Below are 17,058 nucleotides of genomic sequence, written 5' to 3' on the forward strand. Positions count from 1 at the left end.
GGATTGGGGCGGACACCCCACACTTGGAATCAAATCGTTATATCAAGTTCGTACTCTTCTCTTAAATACATTTTGTTTGATGCCCATAGTGTCCCAATCGGTAACCATGTCCGTCTGTGTGAGTTTAGGAGTAAAGCGTCCCCCACGGTTGTTTCACCCCTGAAGTTTTATAAAAATTTTGTGCTTTTGGGTTACCATAATGGGGTATATACAATTTCGCTTAAATCGATGCACACATATATCCGAGATCTGGCGTTTTTGATGATTGGGATTGAGTACCCTATTTTCACCGGGGGGCCAAACTCTATCTTCTGAAAAATTTCATGAAAATCGGTTCAGCTGATGAGGATTGCAAATGGGCCATATCGGTTCAGATTTGGCTCTAGCTCCCATACAAAGTAGCCCTTCGGCTTGAATTTTGATCGGTTACGACTTCCAACAACCGTGCAAATTACCGTCCAAATCGGTCTATAAACCGATTTAGCTCCCGTATAAGCCAATCTCTCGATTATCCTTGTTCCGCTACTAGAAGCTTTCATTTCACTGGTTTGGCAGCAATTTGTGCGTAGTGTAAAATTGTATCCGTCATCTAAATTTACTTTGTACAAAGTTTTAGCAGAATCAATGGTAAGGGGTTTCCAAGATTTGGTCTCACGTTTTTTGCTTGTACTGCACGGCTGCAAACGTTTTTAAACCATCGTTATGGCAACAGTGGGAGAAGCGAAGAAGTTTCATTTATACACGGCCGATTGCATGATGTAAGAAATTCCAATTGGGCTTTATGTCATATGTCATCACAAACATTTTTTTAGAAGATGCATTGATAGCAGAATTTTATAAGTATATCAAAATCAAGGCATTCTCGGCACCATAATTAAATCATTTCACCCAAACCCCAATGCTTTAAAGGGATATTCATTACATTAATAAAGAAAAACACACTTACCTATTTCACAATAGAATCCTCCCCAACCATTCGGACATGAGCAGCGACCACTTCTTAGACAACGTCCATTGTTTTTGCAAGGTATCAATTTACAAGTTTCTGAGTATTCACAGCGATCTCCTTTAGCATATTCCGGGCAAATGCAGTGAGGTTGTAGTTTTTCATCGAGCCAACAATGGCCACCAGCTTCGCAGGAGTCACCACCACAGGCGGTGCCATCACAATCACGTATATTGCGAGATTCTGAAAAAGGCAGCCACAAAAGACGTTTTTGAATATTCAATCAATGCGACAAATTCTTTTATATAGAAAAATCTTACCAATGATATTTGTTTCATTTAGAACAATTCTTGTGCCACTCACAACCAAACCACGCACACAACCTCGGAAGGGTACTGGGAATCCTGATATAGCATTGTGGGGTAACTTCGACAGATCCTTCAAACCACCGACATACAGCAAGGCATCGGGTTCTACCAAAACCTCAGCACTAGGAGCCAAAGCGGAAGAGGCACTGCCCTCCACCCACAGCGTCAGCCATCTGCCACGCTGAGCCATTTTAATTTTATGCCATTCGCCTATGGCCAACATGCGTACACTACGTACCACTGTAACATGATTACTGGGGCCGGATATGCGGAACTCCACCACACCGCCTTGCAGAGACAATGAGACAAAACCAATTTTCTTATCCATGTTACTGTTCAGACTGCCGAAATAAAGTAGAAGACCACGTTCGGATAGGGGCCGCAGCTGGAATTCAATGAAGAAGAATTGTACACGATGATGTTCCTCATACGATTTGGAGCCCATCAATGGCACTGGGGAGAAATTTCTTTGTTTCTCCACTTCATTGAGTAGCTTCATGACGAAATGTTGATTTGTGGAGGCAATGGGCTTGGGTGGCATAACCTTTTTGGTAAAATTACGATAGCTAATCATTTGTGAACGTTTAGCACCCATTTTGTCACCATTGTCGTATAGATAAGGCCATCTAACTGCCAAATATGAACGTCTTCCAGTTAAGCTGACATCGCTAAGAGAATGAATTTCTGTGCGTGGTAAGAAAACAAAGAAAAAAAGAGATATGCAATTATTATGGAGACACAGATCTTATAAATATTATTTAAGGCAGCTTTTCATTGAGGTAGCTAGTTGGGCCATACCAGTTTAGACTTGGATTGTGCTATAAATTAAGGTTATGTTCTCTCTAGGACGCTTAGTGTAGAAGATACGGCCAAAATAAAGTTTTGTAACTAAAATTTTGATTATTGATAACATTTTGAAATTTTTTTGGAGTCACGAATTGAAGCCTTTTTCCCTTTGGGACGCAGAGTTTAGGAGAAACAGTTTAAAGTTTTCAACCAAAAATTTGACTTAAATCGGAGCATCCATCTCCGGGACGTGGCGTTTTTGAAAATTGGGGTAACACGCAGGGTCCTCGCCCCCTTCGGATATCAAAATGTGTAGCACCCTATTTTCACCGGGGGCTCAAACTCTACCATCTGTGAAATTTCATGAAAATCGTTTCAGCCGTTTTCGAGCCGGTTTATTGATGATGATCTATGATACTTGATAAAGCAAAGCGAAATACTGGCGCTTTTAAATTCCCTTGGCGATTGGTTCTAGGGACCGGAACGAACTTGCTCCTCTAAGTGATCGTAATGAGGATCGCTACATCCACATACCAATGTTTCTTCAACACCAACAACAATCAGTCCTAGTTCTTCGAATTCCACCCTAAATCCCACCTTGTCGTCCAGTCTTGAACCATCCGTTTAGAAGACTACCTTGTACCAGGAATTCTGTGGTTCCAATCTATTCTATCAGGAATAGTGGTATAGAACTCTGTACCAAATAGCGGCTCAGGCAATGTGTAATCGATCACTTAGGTAATGTGGCATTCACAGAACAGCTGTAATGCATAACCAATCCATTCTTTGGATCCCACTGAGTACTCAACAGTAGGTGTATTTTGAACCGGACCTGGACCACAACATCATATAGCATCACTTATAGATATGACAAATACAGCATACCTTCAGTGCTTGACTCTCGTCCCATGTACCTTTAATTTAAGCTTCATATTGTTCAGATTGGTTCATGTGCCCGTTTGGGTGGGGCGTTCCCCCTTGGTAAATACCTCAATTTAAGGCTTATTTTTTTCGCAAAAGCAGTTCGCTCATCTCTGTGTATTCGCCATAACGCGGGACGACTACGTTCAAATCTTGGCGAGAACTTCAGAAAACAATTTTCGGCAATGGTTATCCCCCCAATGCTGTCGACCTTTGTCATGGTGCTATGCCATATGCAAACTTTTCTCCAAAAAGATGTCGCTCTGCGGGACGACGTTGGCACTAGGCTATTTAAAGGAGGTCACCTAGAATTGAGCTTAAATCTGAGTCGGATAGCAATCATCGATATGTGAGAAGTTTGCCCTTACTCCTTAATCAATCGCACAAACGTAATCATTGTTAAATCTTTGGGGAATGCTTTAGCTATACCCCCAACTCTGTCCCATATGGTTGGCAGTTTTATAACCACGTACAGTCCTCCATCGAATCTTCCTGGAGATGGTTGTAAAGTTCATGTAAGATCTCCTTTTCCTCCCTTGACATGTTACTAATTTGCAATTAACCCATAACCCATTGATGTTCATGTACGATTCATTAACTTCCACTCATTCGCCTCACTAGCTTTCTTCGGCTTTCGTTGTTGCACGCAACTGCATTATACAACTACAAATCTCAAGGAGCTGACTTTACTTACCTTCTTCGCAATTTTTGCCCGTTTGACCCACGGGACAGTCACACTCATAGCCATTGACCAAAGGCACACATGTCGATTCGTCGGAACATTTATTGTTAAACGAATCACAAGGATTGGTGGGTTGAGCACACAATGGGCCATACCATCCCTCCTGACAGATGCAACTGTAACAGAGAACGAAAGCATAGCACGAATCAAGGATTAATTATTGGATCGCAATATCTGTCTGTCTGTTTGTCTGATTTGAAACTTACGTAAATGTCGCTCCATGTTGCAGACAGGCACCATCATGCTGACAAGCATGTCGATGACATTCTCGGGTGCCACACTGACCCACACCACGACCTCGTACGCCACGTGTCTCCTGCAATGGCACAGTCACTTGTCCAGCCTTAAGATGTACATCGTATATGCAGCCTTGGAAACCAGAATGCAAAGGCAAATCGTGGGGCAGAGTATTGAAATTGGCAATCTCATGGCCGCCCAAATACAAAATGGGCAATACATCCATGCGGCTGACGCTGCCGGGCGAACGTCCGGTTATGTTGAATTTACCATCGACAGACAGCCAGGCCTGGCGTCCAATGCGGCCCACTTTAATTTCGTACGGCACTCGGGGTGCATCCAGGCGGAAATCGATGGGTTTCTGGGTAAATATTCTACGAGGACCTGCTCCCAAATTCCATGTCAACATAATATAGCCTTGTATAAAGCTAATGGCCAAATGGTCACTTTTCTCATCATGATAGCCGGGTTGGCCCAAAAAGGCCAACAAGGCAATCTGTGACATTGTTTGTGGCAAAATCTTGAAACTCAATTCCATAGAGTATTCCAATGGTATGGGCACGGTGTAGGCCACAAATGAGGATAGGCCATTGACACTGCCCGAGAAGGAGGGCAACGCGACTTCCAGGTCTGAAAAATTCGCATTTGCATCAAGGAATATTGATAAAGGAGGTAGGTAAGCTTGGTGGATTTTTTTTTTTCAATTTTTTGTGCAGAGGCGGACGGAGGGTAGAGGAATTGGTTTAAGGGATTTTTTGTAGGAAGGACAGGAAACGTTTTTGTTATTTTTTGTGTTTTTGGGAGGGAAACAAATCAAAAAGAGAATTTCATTATTTTTGTTTTCACTTTGGTTAATCATACAAAAGAGATGACAACAAACCAAAGGCACAAAAGCAAATTCCACCAAAATCATACGTAAATTAATCAACATAACAACATAATAAATTTTCTGTATGAGAAATGCAGCATTCAATTAAAAACTGTTAAAAAAAATTATTCTTTAAATAATTGGTTATGGGGGTGCTTTTTTGAGATTACATGCTACTGAAACTGAGATGGTCAACTCACTGTGTTCGCAATAGTGTCCATGTTTACCCAAAGGGCACAAGCACAAATAACCACTACCAGGGAATTGAACACAAGTGCCGCCATATTGACACGGGTTGTCCTCGCACACTGAAATCTCGCATGTCGGTCCCATATAGCCCGAAGGACATTTACACTTCCATTTTTCGAGTTTGTCACCATTCTCGTCAACTTCGTTAGTTTCGATTTTAATACAAGCGGCACCATTGCGACAGGGACTGGAGAGGCAGGCTAGAGAACCGCATTCCGTAATGCCAAAGCCATCCAAGGCATCTCTGTAAGAAAAAGAGAAAATTGTTATTTTATTATAGGTAAATTTTGTGAAAGGGGTTACGATTTATGTTATGAGCAAGTAAAAAAGTGCTAGGTACGGCTGCGCCGAATCTTATATACCCTCCACCATGGCTCGCATTTGTCAAGTTCTTTGCCCGATATCTCTTTATAGGCAAACAAAGGATAATGGATAAGAATTGCTATGCTATTGACGCTATATCGAGTTATGAGCCGATTGGGGCCATATTTGGTATGACTGTTGGAGACCAAAGCGGAAGTCATTATGCAAAATGTCAGCCAAATCGGATAAAATTGCGTCCTCTAAAGGCTCAAGAAGTCAAGACCCAAGATCGTTTTATATGGCAGCTATATCAAAACATGGACTTATTTGGCCCATTTACAAACCCAACCGACCTACACTCGTAAGAATTTTTGGGAAAAATTTCAGGCGCCTAGTTTTGCTCCTTCGGAAGTAAGCGGGCTTTCAAAAGACAGACGGACGGACATGGCTAGATCGACTTAGAATGTCATGACGTCCAAGAATATATTTACTTTATGGGGTCTTAGACGAATATTTCGAAGTGTTACAAACAGAATGACGAAATTAGTATACTCCCATCATATGGTATAGGGTATAACAAAATAAAGTAGTGGAAGCATCTTTTTTTACTGGAAAAAGCGCTTTGCAGTACACTGCGGCCGCAACATGCTTTACAAAACCGCTTGATTTTTATACCCACCACTATAGGATACGGCGTATATTCATTATTCGTTCCGTTTGCAACAAACCGAAATATCAATTTCCGACCCTAGGAAGTATATATTCTTCGGATCGTCGTAAAACTCCAAGCCGATTTGACGATGCCTGTGTGTCTGTCCGTCGGCCGGTGTGTCTGTCCGTCTGTCTTTAAAAATTAAGATCTTGAGTTGAAATTTTGCACAGACTCGTACTTTTTCTATACTCCGGTTATGTTTTTGAATGGGCCAAATTGGGCTATCTGACCGATCTGGTGATTTAGGGCCCTAAGCCCGTAAAAGCCGCATTTTTTGTCCGATTTCGCTGATATTATAAACAGGTAGTTTAACTGCGGCCCCAATATTCAATTGGAATATGGCCCACTTGGGATCATATTTACATATAGTTTAGGTTGAAAAGAGGGTGTGGATATTATTCCGCCCCATCCCATTTTGGACATACACCTCAGTCAGTAACCGGCTCGAAAAAGAAAATTTAAGTTTGGGATTTCGTGCTTCGTACAAAATCCTTAATTGTTTTCAATACCACTCCCCTAAGTCGGTTTATGGTTGGTTCCACCTAAGTGCAGGTATCTGTTATCCGGGAAAGTCGGGCAAAGGCATAAGAAATGCCTCAACGTCTCATCATTTTCCCCACATGCCCTACACATGCTATCACTTGCCGCTTTTTTTATGGCCCATTATATTTAAGCCAAATGTGCTCCAGAAAGTTTCATAAATATAAACCATTTCCTCGATGTAATCCTTTCGAGGTCTCAATTTTTGCTTATGACTTATGGCCCTTAGTGAAGCTTTAAAGAGAATCTGCAATTAAATATTTTCTTACATCACGAACCCATGAAAGAAGTTGCATGGTTCCATTTTGATTTTGAAGAAAATCCAATTAAGTAATTCCCTTTTTGTTATATCAATGTTAACACACTCACATTCACGGGACCATCCTTTTTTGTAACCACTTTTTTTTTAAGAGAAACAATATAAACTATGTTACTGTATACATTGGGCGCACAGTAGTAAAACGGAAAGAAATTTATGGATGTACTCGTATATTTTATAAAAAGGACCATATACGCTATTGAAACTAGTAGTTGAAAGGAATATACTCGTACTGTACAGTATCCTCATGTACTCAACCATAGTTGAAATAGTTCATTACGCTACCTGAGCGAAACAAATTTTTTAGGATCTTGATCTTCAGCGTCTCGGTTTTCTGTGCTTTAATTGATCTTTTAGCTGAACCAGTACGGTTTCCTATTTTAATATTCCCATATGGATAACATAACGTTATTGCAGATTGTTCTGTAAAATTAATGAACATGTTTTATCTCGAATACTCGAAGTACTAACTCACGATGCATATAGGATAGTAGCAATGTAAATGACATAGTAGACATAAAACACTTCTCCCCAAAGAGGTGTAGCCAATCGGACTCGGTTATAAAAAAGGGGTCACTTATCATAAAGTTTGATACTTGAATTGGACAGCACGCATTAGACCTAGAGACACAACATATGAATGTGCATCCCATTAAGGAACATTGTTCCAAACCCATGTCAGCGTCTACTGGGTGTGTACCAACCAGTGATCGTGTGCAGGTACATACGCGTCTTGAACCCCCTGTTCCTCAGTAAACCGAGCATGAACAACTCGGGATTTCCATGTGCAACTCCATATGGTCTAATGCTTGTTATTCCGTATATCATAGTGCTCGTCATCTTCTAGTCGACGGTGCAGTGTTCTAGAAATCCGCGACCTGAGATCTTCCATCACAGTATCCCTCTTCATCATAGTGTGGAACTTGCGGACTTACCCTAGCCTGAGGTTAACAGTTATGGTACGATGTAGTATGGCATATTCGAACTTTGCCAAAAAAATAGAATTCGTTGAAAGCCTAGGTTCGAATTTGCGGTGGTTTTCTTCTCCTAATGCTGGCAACATTTGTGAGGTACAATGCCATGTAAAAATTTCTCTCCAAAGAGGTGTCGCACTGCGACTCCCCGTTCGGACTCGGCTATAAAAAGGAGGCCCCTTGTCATTGAGCTTAAACTTGAATCGGACTGCGCTCATTGATATGTGAGAAGTTTGGCTCTTTTCGGATGCACTTGGGTTTTGTAAAATCCCTCGCGATATCCATGAAGGCGGTCTTGATGTTCTGTTTCTAATACCTGCAAAGTTCGAACCGACTACAGTACATTATCGGAGACAACCATGTCACCTACAAGACCAGATTCATGTATTGTAGTAGTGTCAGGATGATTCCGGCTGTCTCCTAGCTATGGCAAGGTAATTTCAGTAGTAGAGCCGAGATAATTCCGTCCTGTTAGCTCGATGAAGATTTGTAAATGATGCAAACCGCTCAAACTATTGTACATTGTCCACCTTGATGCTGTGAGTATCGCCATATTTTGATCTTCGTCTTCCTACTGACTTCCTAGAGAATTTGTCTCCATCAGAAGTACTTTTGGCTGCTTTCGGCGAAAGTCCCTTCGTCTCTTTTCAAAGAGTTATGTGCACTGGGATTCATTGAGAGCACTTAGCGCAATATAGAAGCAAAGATGGAAATGCCTTCCAATTTCACCGAATTTTAATCTCCTCGCCTCCTTCTTGAACCTTTGTATAACTTCAAAACGTCCTCCTTTCCTAACTGAGTGCCATGAGTTCCGGATTCCAGCATCACTGGTTTATCTTACGGGGCAGTCCGCATTCAGAGGGATGTGAGACCACAGGAACAGAGGAAGGAAAATGCCTTCAGATTCCTACCTTTGAACCATCCATATCGTTTTTAAAAGCCCAACAATTTGCGTATGTTCCCATCCGCTAAATCAGATAAGTTCTCAAAGAAATGAGAACCTAAAGCAGAACCCTCTCTGACTGCCAGACACACACACACACACAACAGATGTTCTATAGTCTCTTCTTCTTCGATGACCTCATAGCTTCGGCAAAAGTCGTTACTGGCAATCTTCGGCTTGTCAGCATGTTTTCCGATCAGACAGCGACTTGTCATGACGGACACAATGGCTGAGACGTCTGTTCTAGCCAGCGACAGCAAAGCGGTAGACCTCTTCAAGTCTAAATTAGGCCACATAGTTTTGGATTGCACACATCCCCCTTTTTGTGACCATCTATCATTCGTTGCCCTTCAAACCTGATCCTGAAGACTTAGCTTATCTGTCGCTAGAGTCATCCCTCAGATTATAGTTCCCCTGGAATGTGTGAGGTAGTTCCTAGTCTCGCATTCTCGTGTGCTCTGCAATTCCCTGGGATATCTCTATGGCCCGGGACCGATGAACTGTTCAGCCATGCCGTTGAGAGATCTGCGATCGTCGAGTGAGGTTTTTGAATTTAGATATACGTTCTCCACCATAGGATACGGGGTATACTAATTCCGTTATTCCGTTTGTAACACCTCGAAGTATTGATCTGAGACCCAATAAAGTACATATTTTCTTGATCGTCTTGACATTCTAAGTCATTTTATCCCTATCCGTCAGTATGTCGAAAGTAGCCTAACTTTCAAAGGAATAAAACTAGCCACTTGAAAGTTTGCACAAATATTTTCCTATTAGTGTGAGTCAATTAGGATTTATAGGCTTCTAAAGGGCGCAATTCTTATCCGATTTGGATGAAATTTTCCCACGTATTTTTACTTCCAACAAATGAGCTCAATATGGTCCAAATCTGCCCACAACCTAATATAGCTCCCATATAAACCGATAACGGGACTTGACATCTTCAGCCGCTAGAGGGTGCAATTATTATCTCATTTGACTTAAATTTTGCATGAAGTGGTTTGGTTTGACCATCAATAACCAAGTATGGTCCACATCGGTTTATAACCTGATATAGCTTTCATATAAACCGATCTCGGATATTGGTTTCTTAAGCCTCTAGAGGGCGCAAATATTATCCGATTAGGCAACAATTTTGCACGAAGTGTTTCGGTTTGACCATCAACAACTGTACCAAGTATGGTTGAAATCGATTTATAACCTGGTAAAGCTCCCATTTAAACCGATTTGGATCTTGATGTCTTTGACCGCCAGAGGGCGTAATTATTGTCCGTTTTGTTTGAAACTGTGCACGAAGTATTGTGTTTTTACTTCTAACAACTGTGCCAAGTATGGTCTAAATCGGTTTATAACCTGATTTAGCTTCCATATAAACCGATTTCCGATCTTGACTTTTTGGGCCGCCAGAGGGCGTAATTATTTTCCGATTTGCTTGAAACTGTGCTCGAATTGTTGTGTTTTAACTTCTAACAACTGTGCCAAGTAAAGTCTAAATCGGTTCATCACTTGATATTGCTTCCATATAAACCGATCGCGGATATTGATTTCTTGAGCCTCTAGAGGGCGCAATTGTTATCCTATTAGGCAATAATTTTGCACGAAGTGTTTTGGTTTGACCATCAACAACTGTGCCAAGTGTGGTATTAATCGGGTTATAACCTGATATAACTCCCATATAAACCGATCACGAACATTGATTTCTTGAGCCTCTAGATGGCGCATATATTATCCAATTGTCCAACAGTTTTGCACGCAGTGTTTTGGTTTGACCATCAACAACTGTGCCAAGTGTGGTTCAAATCGATCTATAACCTGGTAATGCTTCCATATAAACCGATTTCCGATCTTACTTCTTGGGCCGCCAGAGGGCGTAATTATTTTCCGATTTGCTTGAAACTGTGCTCGAATTGTTGAATTTTAACTTTTAACAACTGTGCCAAGTATGGTCTAAATCGGTTTATAACCTGATAAAGCTTCCATATAAACCGATCTGGGATATTGATTTCCTGAGCCTCTAGAGGGCGCAATTACTATCTATTTAGGCGGCAGTTTTACACAACGTGTTTTGGTTTGATCATAAACAACTGTGTAAAGCATGGTTCAAATCGGTCCATAACATATAAACCGATTTCGGATCATGACTTCTTGAGCCGCCAGAGGGCGCAATTATTATCCAATTTTCTTGAAACTGTGCACGAAGTGTTGTGTTTTAACTTCTAACAACAGTACAAAGTATGGTTAAAATTGGTCCACAACCTGATATTGCTCCAATATAAACGGATTTCCGATCTTTATTTCTTGAGCATCCAGAGGGTCCAATTATTATCCCATTTGCCTGAAATTTGCGGCCCGGCCGAACTTAAGACGTTTTTACTTGTTTATCCTAATGTGGGAGAATGAAAAGAAGTCATTGGGTGCCAAGTCAGGGCTGTACGGCAAATGACCCTTCAATTCGACGTTTTGGCAGGGCGAAAAGGCGCTGGTTTGAGCCGAAGCGTGAGAGATCGCAATCATCGTTAACAACGAATTTCTCCCAAGACTTCAGGCAATCAAAATGTGATGTTCTACTCAGAATTGACCGTCTTGTGCTGCTCAAGTGGAACAGTCACCTCATGATCAGTTTTGCGGAAGAAACAGAAACTTTCAAGAGTTAATTCCCTGGTATAGATAAGTTTTTGCCCCTTTAACTAGATTCTTAAATACCGAAAACGACCTAGTATTCCAATGTGCAATAAATGTTGCATGCAACGAACAGAATCTACTGCCATGGCAAGTGGTTAAGTGGCAAATAGGGCCAGTAGTTCTCCTGTCAATGTTGTCTAATGACATCCAGTGGAAAGGACATGCATACAACTATGCAAGTTTTGCAAAGGACACTTTTACAGGCTAATAGCATACAGTTGGATATTCATTCGCAATTCTAAAATAGTAACACACATATTGATAGCTATATATGTGTATGCATATATATGAACAATTGCATGCTCTAGTATATGTTCATGAATATGTCATCGTATTCGAATATTGATTACGTTTTTATTTCATCTCAACATTCAATGTAATATTTCTCTCCCCTTTTGATGGTGTTTCATTTTTGTTGTTTTTTCCGTAAGAAGAGTGAAGGCAAGGCAAAAAGTAATAAAAATGAAATTCACATGCAACAAATAAAAGGGGAAAAAAGCACGTAACTCCATCACCCAAAAGTGATAAAGGATATACAATATCCCATATTCAGTTTTTTTTTTGTATTTTATGCTGCATTCTACAATATCAAGGCAATGTTGGGTGTCTGCACAAAAACCGAAAAAAAGTAATTTAAACCCTTTTTTAAGTCCTTGTGTTTTTGACTCTGCATGTGAGCGAGTGTATAAGCGACTATGGATATGTACACGCAAAAAAATAATTCGTTTGCCATAAAGGAAATTTTTGTTAAGTAAACTTCTTAGTAACTAAATGTACGATTTTGAAAACAAAAATCTTCGGGTCGCCCAAAATTTATAGTTAAGGTGTTGCTGTATCCCAATTTTGAGCGATTATGATCATTCTCTAAAGAAAGTACCATTATGTATGTTTTAGTACCTCAATGAACAAATCTTCGTACCGCCCAATATTTACTGTGTAATCGTATCTTAATTTTGAGTGCTTTAGCTCAATTCGTAAAGAATGTACCATTTTGTACGTTTTAGTACCTAAATGTACGATTTTAAATAATCTTCTGGTCACTCAAAATTAATTGTCAACGTCAACTTTCATCCCAATTTGAGGGCTTTAGTTCACTCCGTTAAGAAAGTACCATTTTGTACGTTTGAGTACCAAAACAAACGAATAACAAAGAAAAACCGTGCTAAGTTCTGCCGGGTCGAATCTTGGGAACCACCAACATGGATTCTGCTAAAATATGGGAGCTGCATCTGATTATAGGCCGATTTGGACCGTATCAGGCAAATCGTATAAAAACGCGGCTTGTAAGGGCTCAATAAGTCAAATCGGGAGATCGGTTTATATGGGAGCTATATCAGGCTATAGACCGATTTCAATCATACTTAGAACAGTTGTTGACAGCCATTACAGAACACCACATGCAAAATTTCAGCCAAATCGGACAAAAGTTGCGGCTTCCGGGCGCTTAAGAATTCTAATCGGGAGATCGGTTTACATGGGAGCTATATTAGGTCCCTGAGTACGATTTGAATCGTACTTAACACAGTTGTTAGAAGTCATAAAAGACCACAATGTGCAAAATTTTAGCCGAATCGGACAAAAATTGCGGCTTCCAGGAACTCAAGAAGTCAAATCAGGAGATTGGTTTATGTGGGAGCTACATCCAAATCTGAACCGATATGGCCCATTAGCAATCCCCAACGACCCACATAAATATTAAGTATCTGTGCGAAATTTCAAGCGGCTAGCCTTACACTTTCGACCGCTATCGTGATTGACGAACGCACGGATGGACAAAGCAAGATCGACTCAGAACGTCGAGACTATGAAGAATATATTGGTTTGCCCAAAAAGTAATTGTCGGTAATATAGTAGTAATATAGTCGGCGTTGACAATTTTTTTCAACGGCTTGTGATATGCACCTTAAACGCAATGAATTCGATCCGTTTTTAAAACGAATCATAACTGGAGATGAAAAATGGATTGTTTACAACAACGTTAGTCGAAAACGATCATGGTCCAAGCATGGTGAACCAGCCCAAACCACTTCAAAGGCTGATATCCACCAAAAGAAGGTTATGCTGTCTGTTTGGTGGGATTGGAAGGGTGTGGTATATTTTGAGCTGCTTCCAAGGAACCAAACGATTAATTCGGATGTTTACTGTCAACAATTGGACAAATTGAATACAGCCATCAAGGAGAAGCGACCAGAATTGGTCAATCGTAAAGGTGTCATATTCCACCAGGACAACGCTAGACCGCACACAGCTTTGGTCACTCGCCAAAAACTGAGTGAGCTTGGCTGGGAACTTTTGATGCATTCACCATATAGCCCTGACCTTGCACCATCAGTATACCATTTATTTCGATCTTTGCAGAACTCCTTAAATGATAAAACTTTCGGCAATGATGAGGCTATAAAATCGCACTTGGTTCTGTTTTTTGCAGATAAAGGCCAGAAGTTCTATGAGCGTGGAATACTAAATTTGCCAGAAAGATGGCAAAAGGTTATCGAACAAAATGGCAATTATATATTTGATTAAATTCTAAGTTTTATTAAAAATGCATTTACTTTCTTTTAAAAAATCCGCAATTACTTTTTAGGCAACCCATACAAATTTCCAAAATCTCTTATAGCCACCCAACTAAAGTGTTCCTTAGTTCTAAAGTTCAGAGCTCTAGTTCAATTTATAAAATAAGGTACCACATAGGAATAATTGAGGTACTAAACGTACTATTTCTCCCACTTTCGGTATGGTTTTCCAAAATTTTTTTCTCCAAACCTTATTTTTTCGAAACGCTCTTTTATTTGAACCCTAGAACATTATTCTAGCCTTTTTGTTTGGAAAATATTTACCATTTCGTACCTTGTGGTTCTTTTTAGTACCAAAACGTATGAATATCACCAAATGTAGCCTTACCCGTGCCTATGACCGGGAAAAGAACACGACAAATGCGAGCCATGGTGGAGGATATATAAGATTCGGCCCGGCCGAACTTAGCACTCTTCTATTTGTTTGGTACTTTTTTAGTACCTAAATGTACAAATTTCCAAAAACTCTTCTATGTACCCAATAAAGGTTGCCATAGTGTACCAAAGTCCCAATAGGACCAAATAGGACTAATTGCTGTAAAAAACAAACTATTTCTCACATTTTTGGTACAATTTTCCAAAATTTTTTCACCAAACCTTAGTTTTTTGATACGCTTTGTAATTTGAGCCCAATTACATAATTCTAGCTCTTTCCGTTCACTTTGGGCAAATATGTACCATTTCGTACCTTTTGGTACTTTTTAGTACCAAAACGTACGAATATCACCAAATCCAGCCTTATCCCCTACCTATGACACAAGACCAACATTCGCGCGAAATTTCATGATTCTAGCTTTAGCCGTTTGGGCTGGGCGTTGATCAGTCAGTTAGTCAGGCAGTCAGTCACGCAACTCTTTTTTATATAAAGATTTAACATGAAGCGTCTAAAATGGATTGTGCATGTTGAAAATTTTGCCAAATTCAATTTAATGTTGGAACGCAATTCAAACTCAAATTTTTACGAATTGTAAACAGATCACAGTAGGTAATATAACCTCTTTCAGAGTATATTTTGATCTATTTCGATGTTGTGATGCACAATTTTATTAAAAGCTTTCCATTTTCGCGCAATCTCTTATGGTTTTGTACAATGATCTGCTGTACTCGTCATGCCGCAAATAAAACAAAAACTACTTATGGGAGTTGTTGTTTTCGCACATTAAAATGCAATCTTTGGAATACAACTTTTTTACTGTCTAAATTTTACCAAACAATGTATGTGCCCTAGAATTTCTTGTTCTGTTTTTTTTTTTTGTACCTGGCAGCCATTTGTATCTTGTTCTAATAGTTTTTGTCATTGGTCATTCCAGTATTTTTGCACCTTAGGCGAAACCTTGAAGAATGTCATTTCCTTAGCTTACCAAGCTCCTCAATATACTGACTGCTCTTTGCTCATTCGAAACAAAAAAGGAAAAGTTTTGTGTGTAAGAATGGGTCTATACCAGTGAAGGGCACACAATTGCAATCATTTGCAAGCCTATGGGTCTGCTTGGGATTATTTTCATATGTACGTACAAAGTAAAGTATTATAGAGTTTTTGCTAACCATTAGTCTATACGCTCAAATACTCACCCTTTCTCTCAAATAGGAGAGACAAAAAGAGAATAACTAGTGGTCAGGTACGAATACACGTTTGCGACTGTCGAATCACTTTTGCAATTAAAGAATTTTTGGTTTTAAAACAAAAGGAAAGTCCTTTTACCGTAGACGAAGCTGCTAAAGGGTTTAGCATAAACAAAGTTAGGTACGTTCAATGATACTACGTTTATGACTAACATTTGATATGTTGAAGCGAAACGTTACACGGTTAAAATAAAAGCATACTTTGTGATAAAAGTATTTTGTTTATCGTAAAAATTTCCGAAGCGTGTTATTTTTTTACGTGTAGGTATTTGTATATAACTTGGCTTTCGTTTCATCTTGATGCTCTGGCCTAATGAGCATACGAATTTAGGTCAAAATCTCGAAACCAAAAAACACAATGTGTCCAGCAGCCCAAAAAGAAACAAAAAAGACAAGAAGTCCTTTTTTAAGCCGGCAGTGGGAGAGAGCAGGCCAAAATATGTAAACTTCAATAAGATATGGGAGCATTTCATTAAAATAAAAGCCTGAAACCCTTGCATTTTTATGCAGAGATAGAAAAAACGCCACTGCTGCTGATTTAGGGATGTTGGCTGGTTGCTTGGCAGGTTGATGGTCAAGTGTTGTTACACCCACAGAGAAATGGCTGTGGTATGTGCACACACAAGGACATTGAAAACCAACACGAAAAGGCTAAAGTCGGACGGTGATGACTATGTAATACCCTACTTTTGAAATATCGAGTAGAACTTTGTAAAATTTTATTTCGATAGGGCTTAAATTGTGGCTACTATAACCTTAATAGGCCATATCGGATAAAAGTTATATAAGGGAGCTATATCTTAATCTGAAACGATTTTTATGCAATTTTTCCCACGCATTGGAATGTCAAATAATCGTTACATCCAAATTTTGTTACGATCAGACCAAATTTGTGGCCACTACTGTCCTAAAGGCCATATCAGATGAATTATATATATGGGAGATATATCTTAATCTTAACATAATCGGACATAACGAAATAGAATCAAAAACTGATTCTAAGTCGATCGGTATACTTATCAATGAATCTGGCTCGTCTCCTTCCTAGCCTTGCAAACAAATGAACAAAATAATATTACCCTGTATCACAGCGGTGGTGTAGGGTATAATGATGAATCGGAATAAAATAATCGATATCGAAGTAAAATTCCCAGAATGAAATTTATTGCGTTGACGTATATGGGTGATTGGTGTTTTTTGTGCGCTAAATGACAATGGAGTGGATTAAATGTACACCAAAAAAAAAAGAGTAGTTGTACACGCTTAAATAGA

General features: G+C 39.8%; 1 protein-coding gene across 1 annotated transcript in view; it reads right to left on the reverse strand.

Annotated features, from left to right (window-relative positions):
* Nucleotides 1-17,058, reverse strand: part of LOC106083962 (protein eyes shut) — a 323,238-nt gene that overhangs the window by 33,138 nt on the left and 273,042 nt on the right. Inside the window, exons 7-11 of the mRNA XM_013247300.2 lie at nucleotides 5,069-5,361; nucleotides 3,970-4,630; nucleotides 3,716-3,879; nucleotides 1,267-1,998; nucleotides 947-1,189 (exon numbers count right to left, since the gene is read on the reverse strand). Coding sequence (XP_013102754.2) covers nucleotides 947-1,189; nucleotides 1,267-1,998; nucleotides 3,716-3,879; nucleotides 3,970-4,630; nucleotides 5,069-5,361 — 2,093 coding nt within the window. The remainder of the gene's footprint in view (nucleotides 1-946; nucleotides 1,190-1,266; nucleotides 1,999-3,715; nucleotides 3,880-3,969; nucleotides 4,631-5,068; nucleotides 5,362-17,058) is intronic.

The sequence above is a fragment of the Stomoxys calcitrans genome, chromosome 3 (assembly GCF_963082655.1).
Source record: "Stomoxys calcitrans chromosome 3, idStoCalc2.1, whole genome shotgun sequence".
Taxonomy (NCBI): Eukaryota; Metazoa; Arthropoda; class Insecta; order Diptera; family Muscidae; genus Stomoxys; species Stomoxys calcitrans.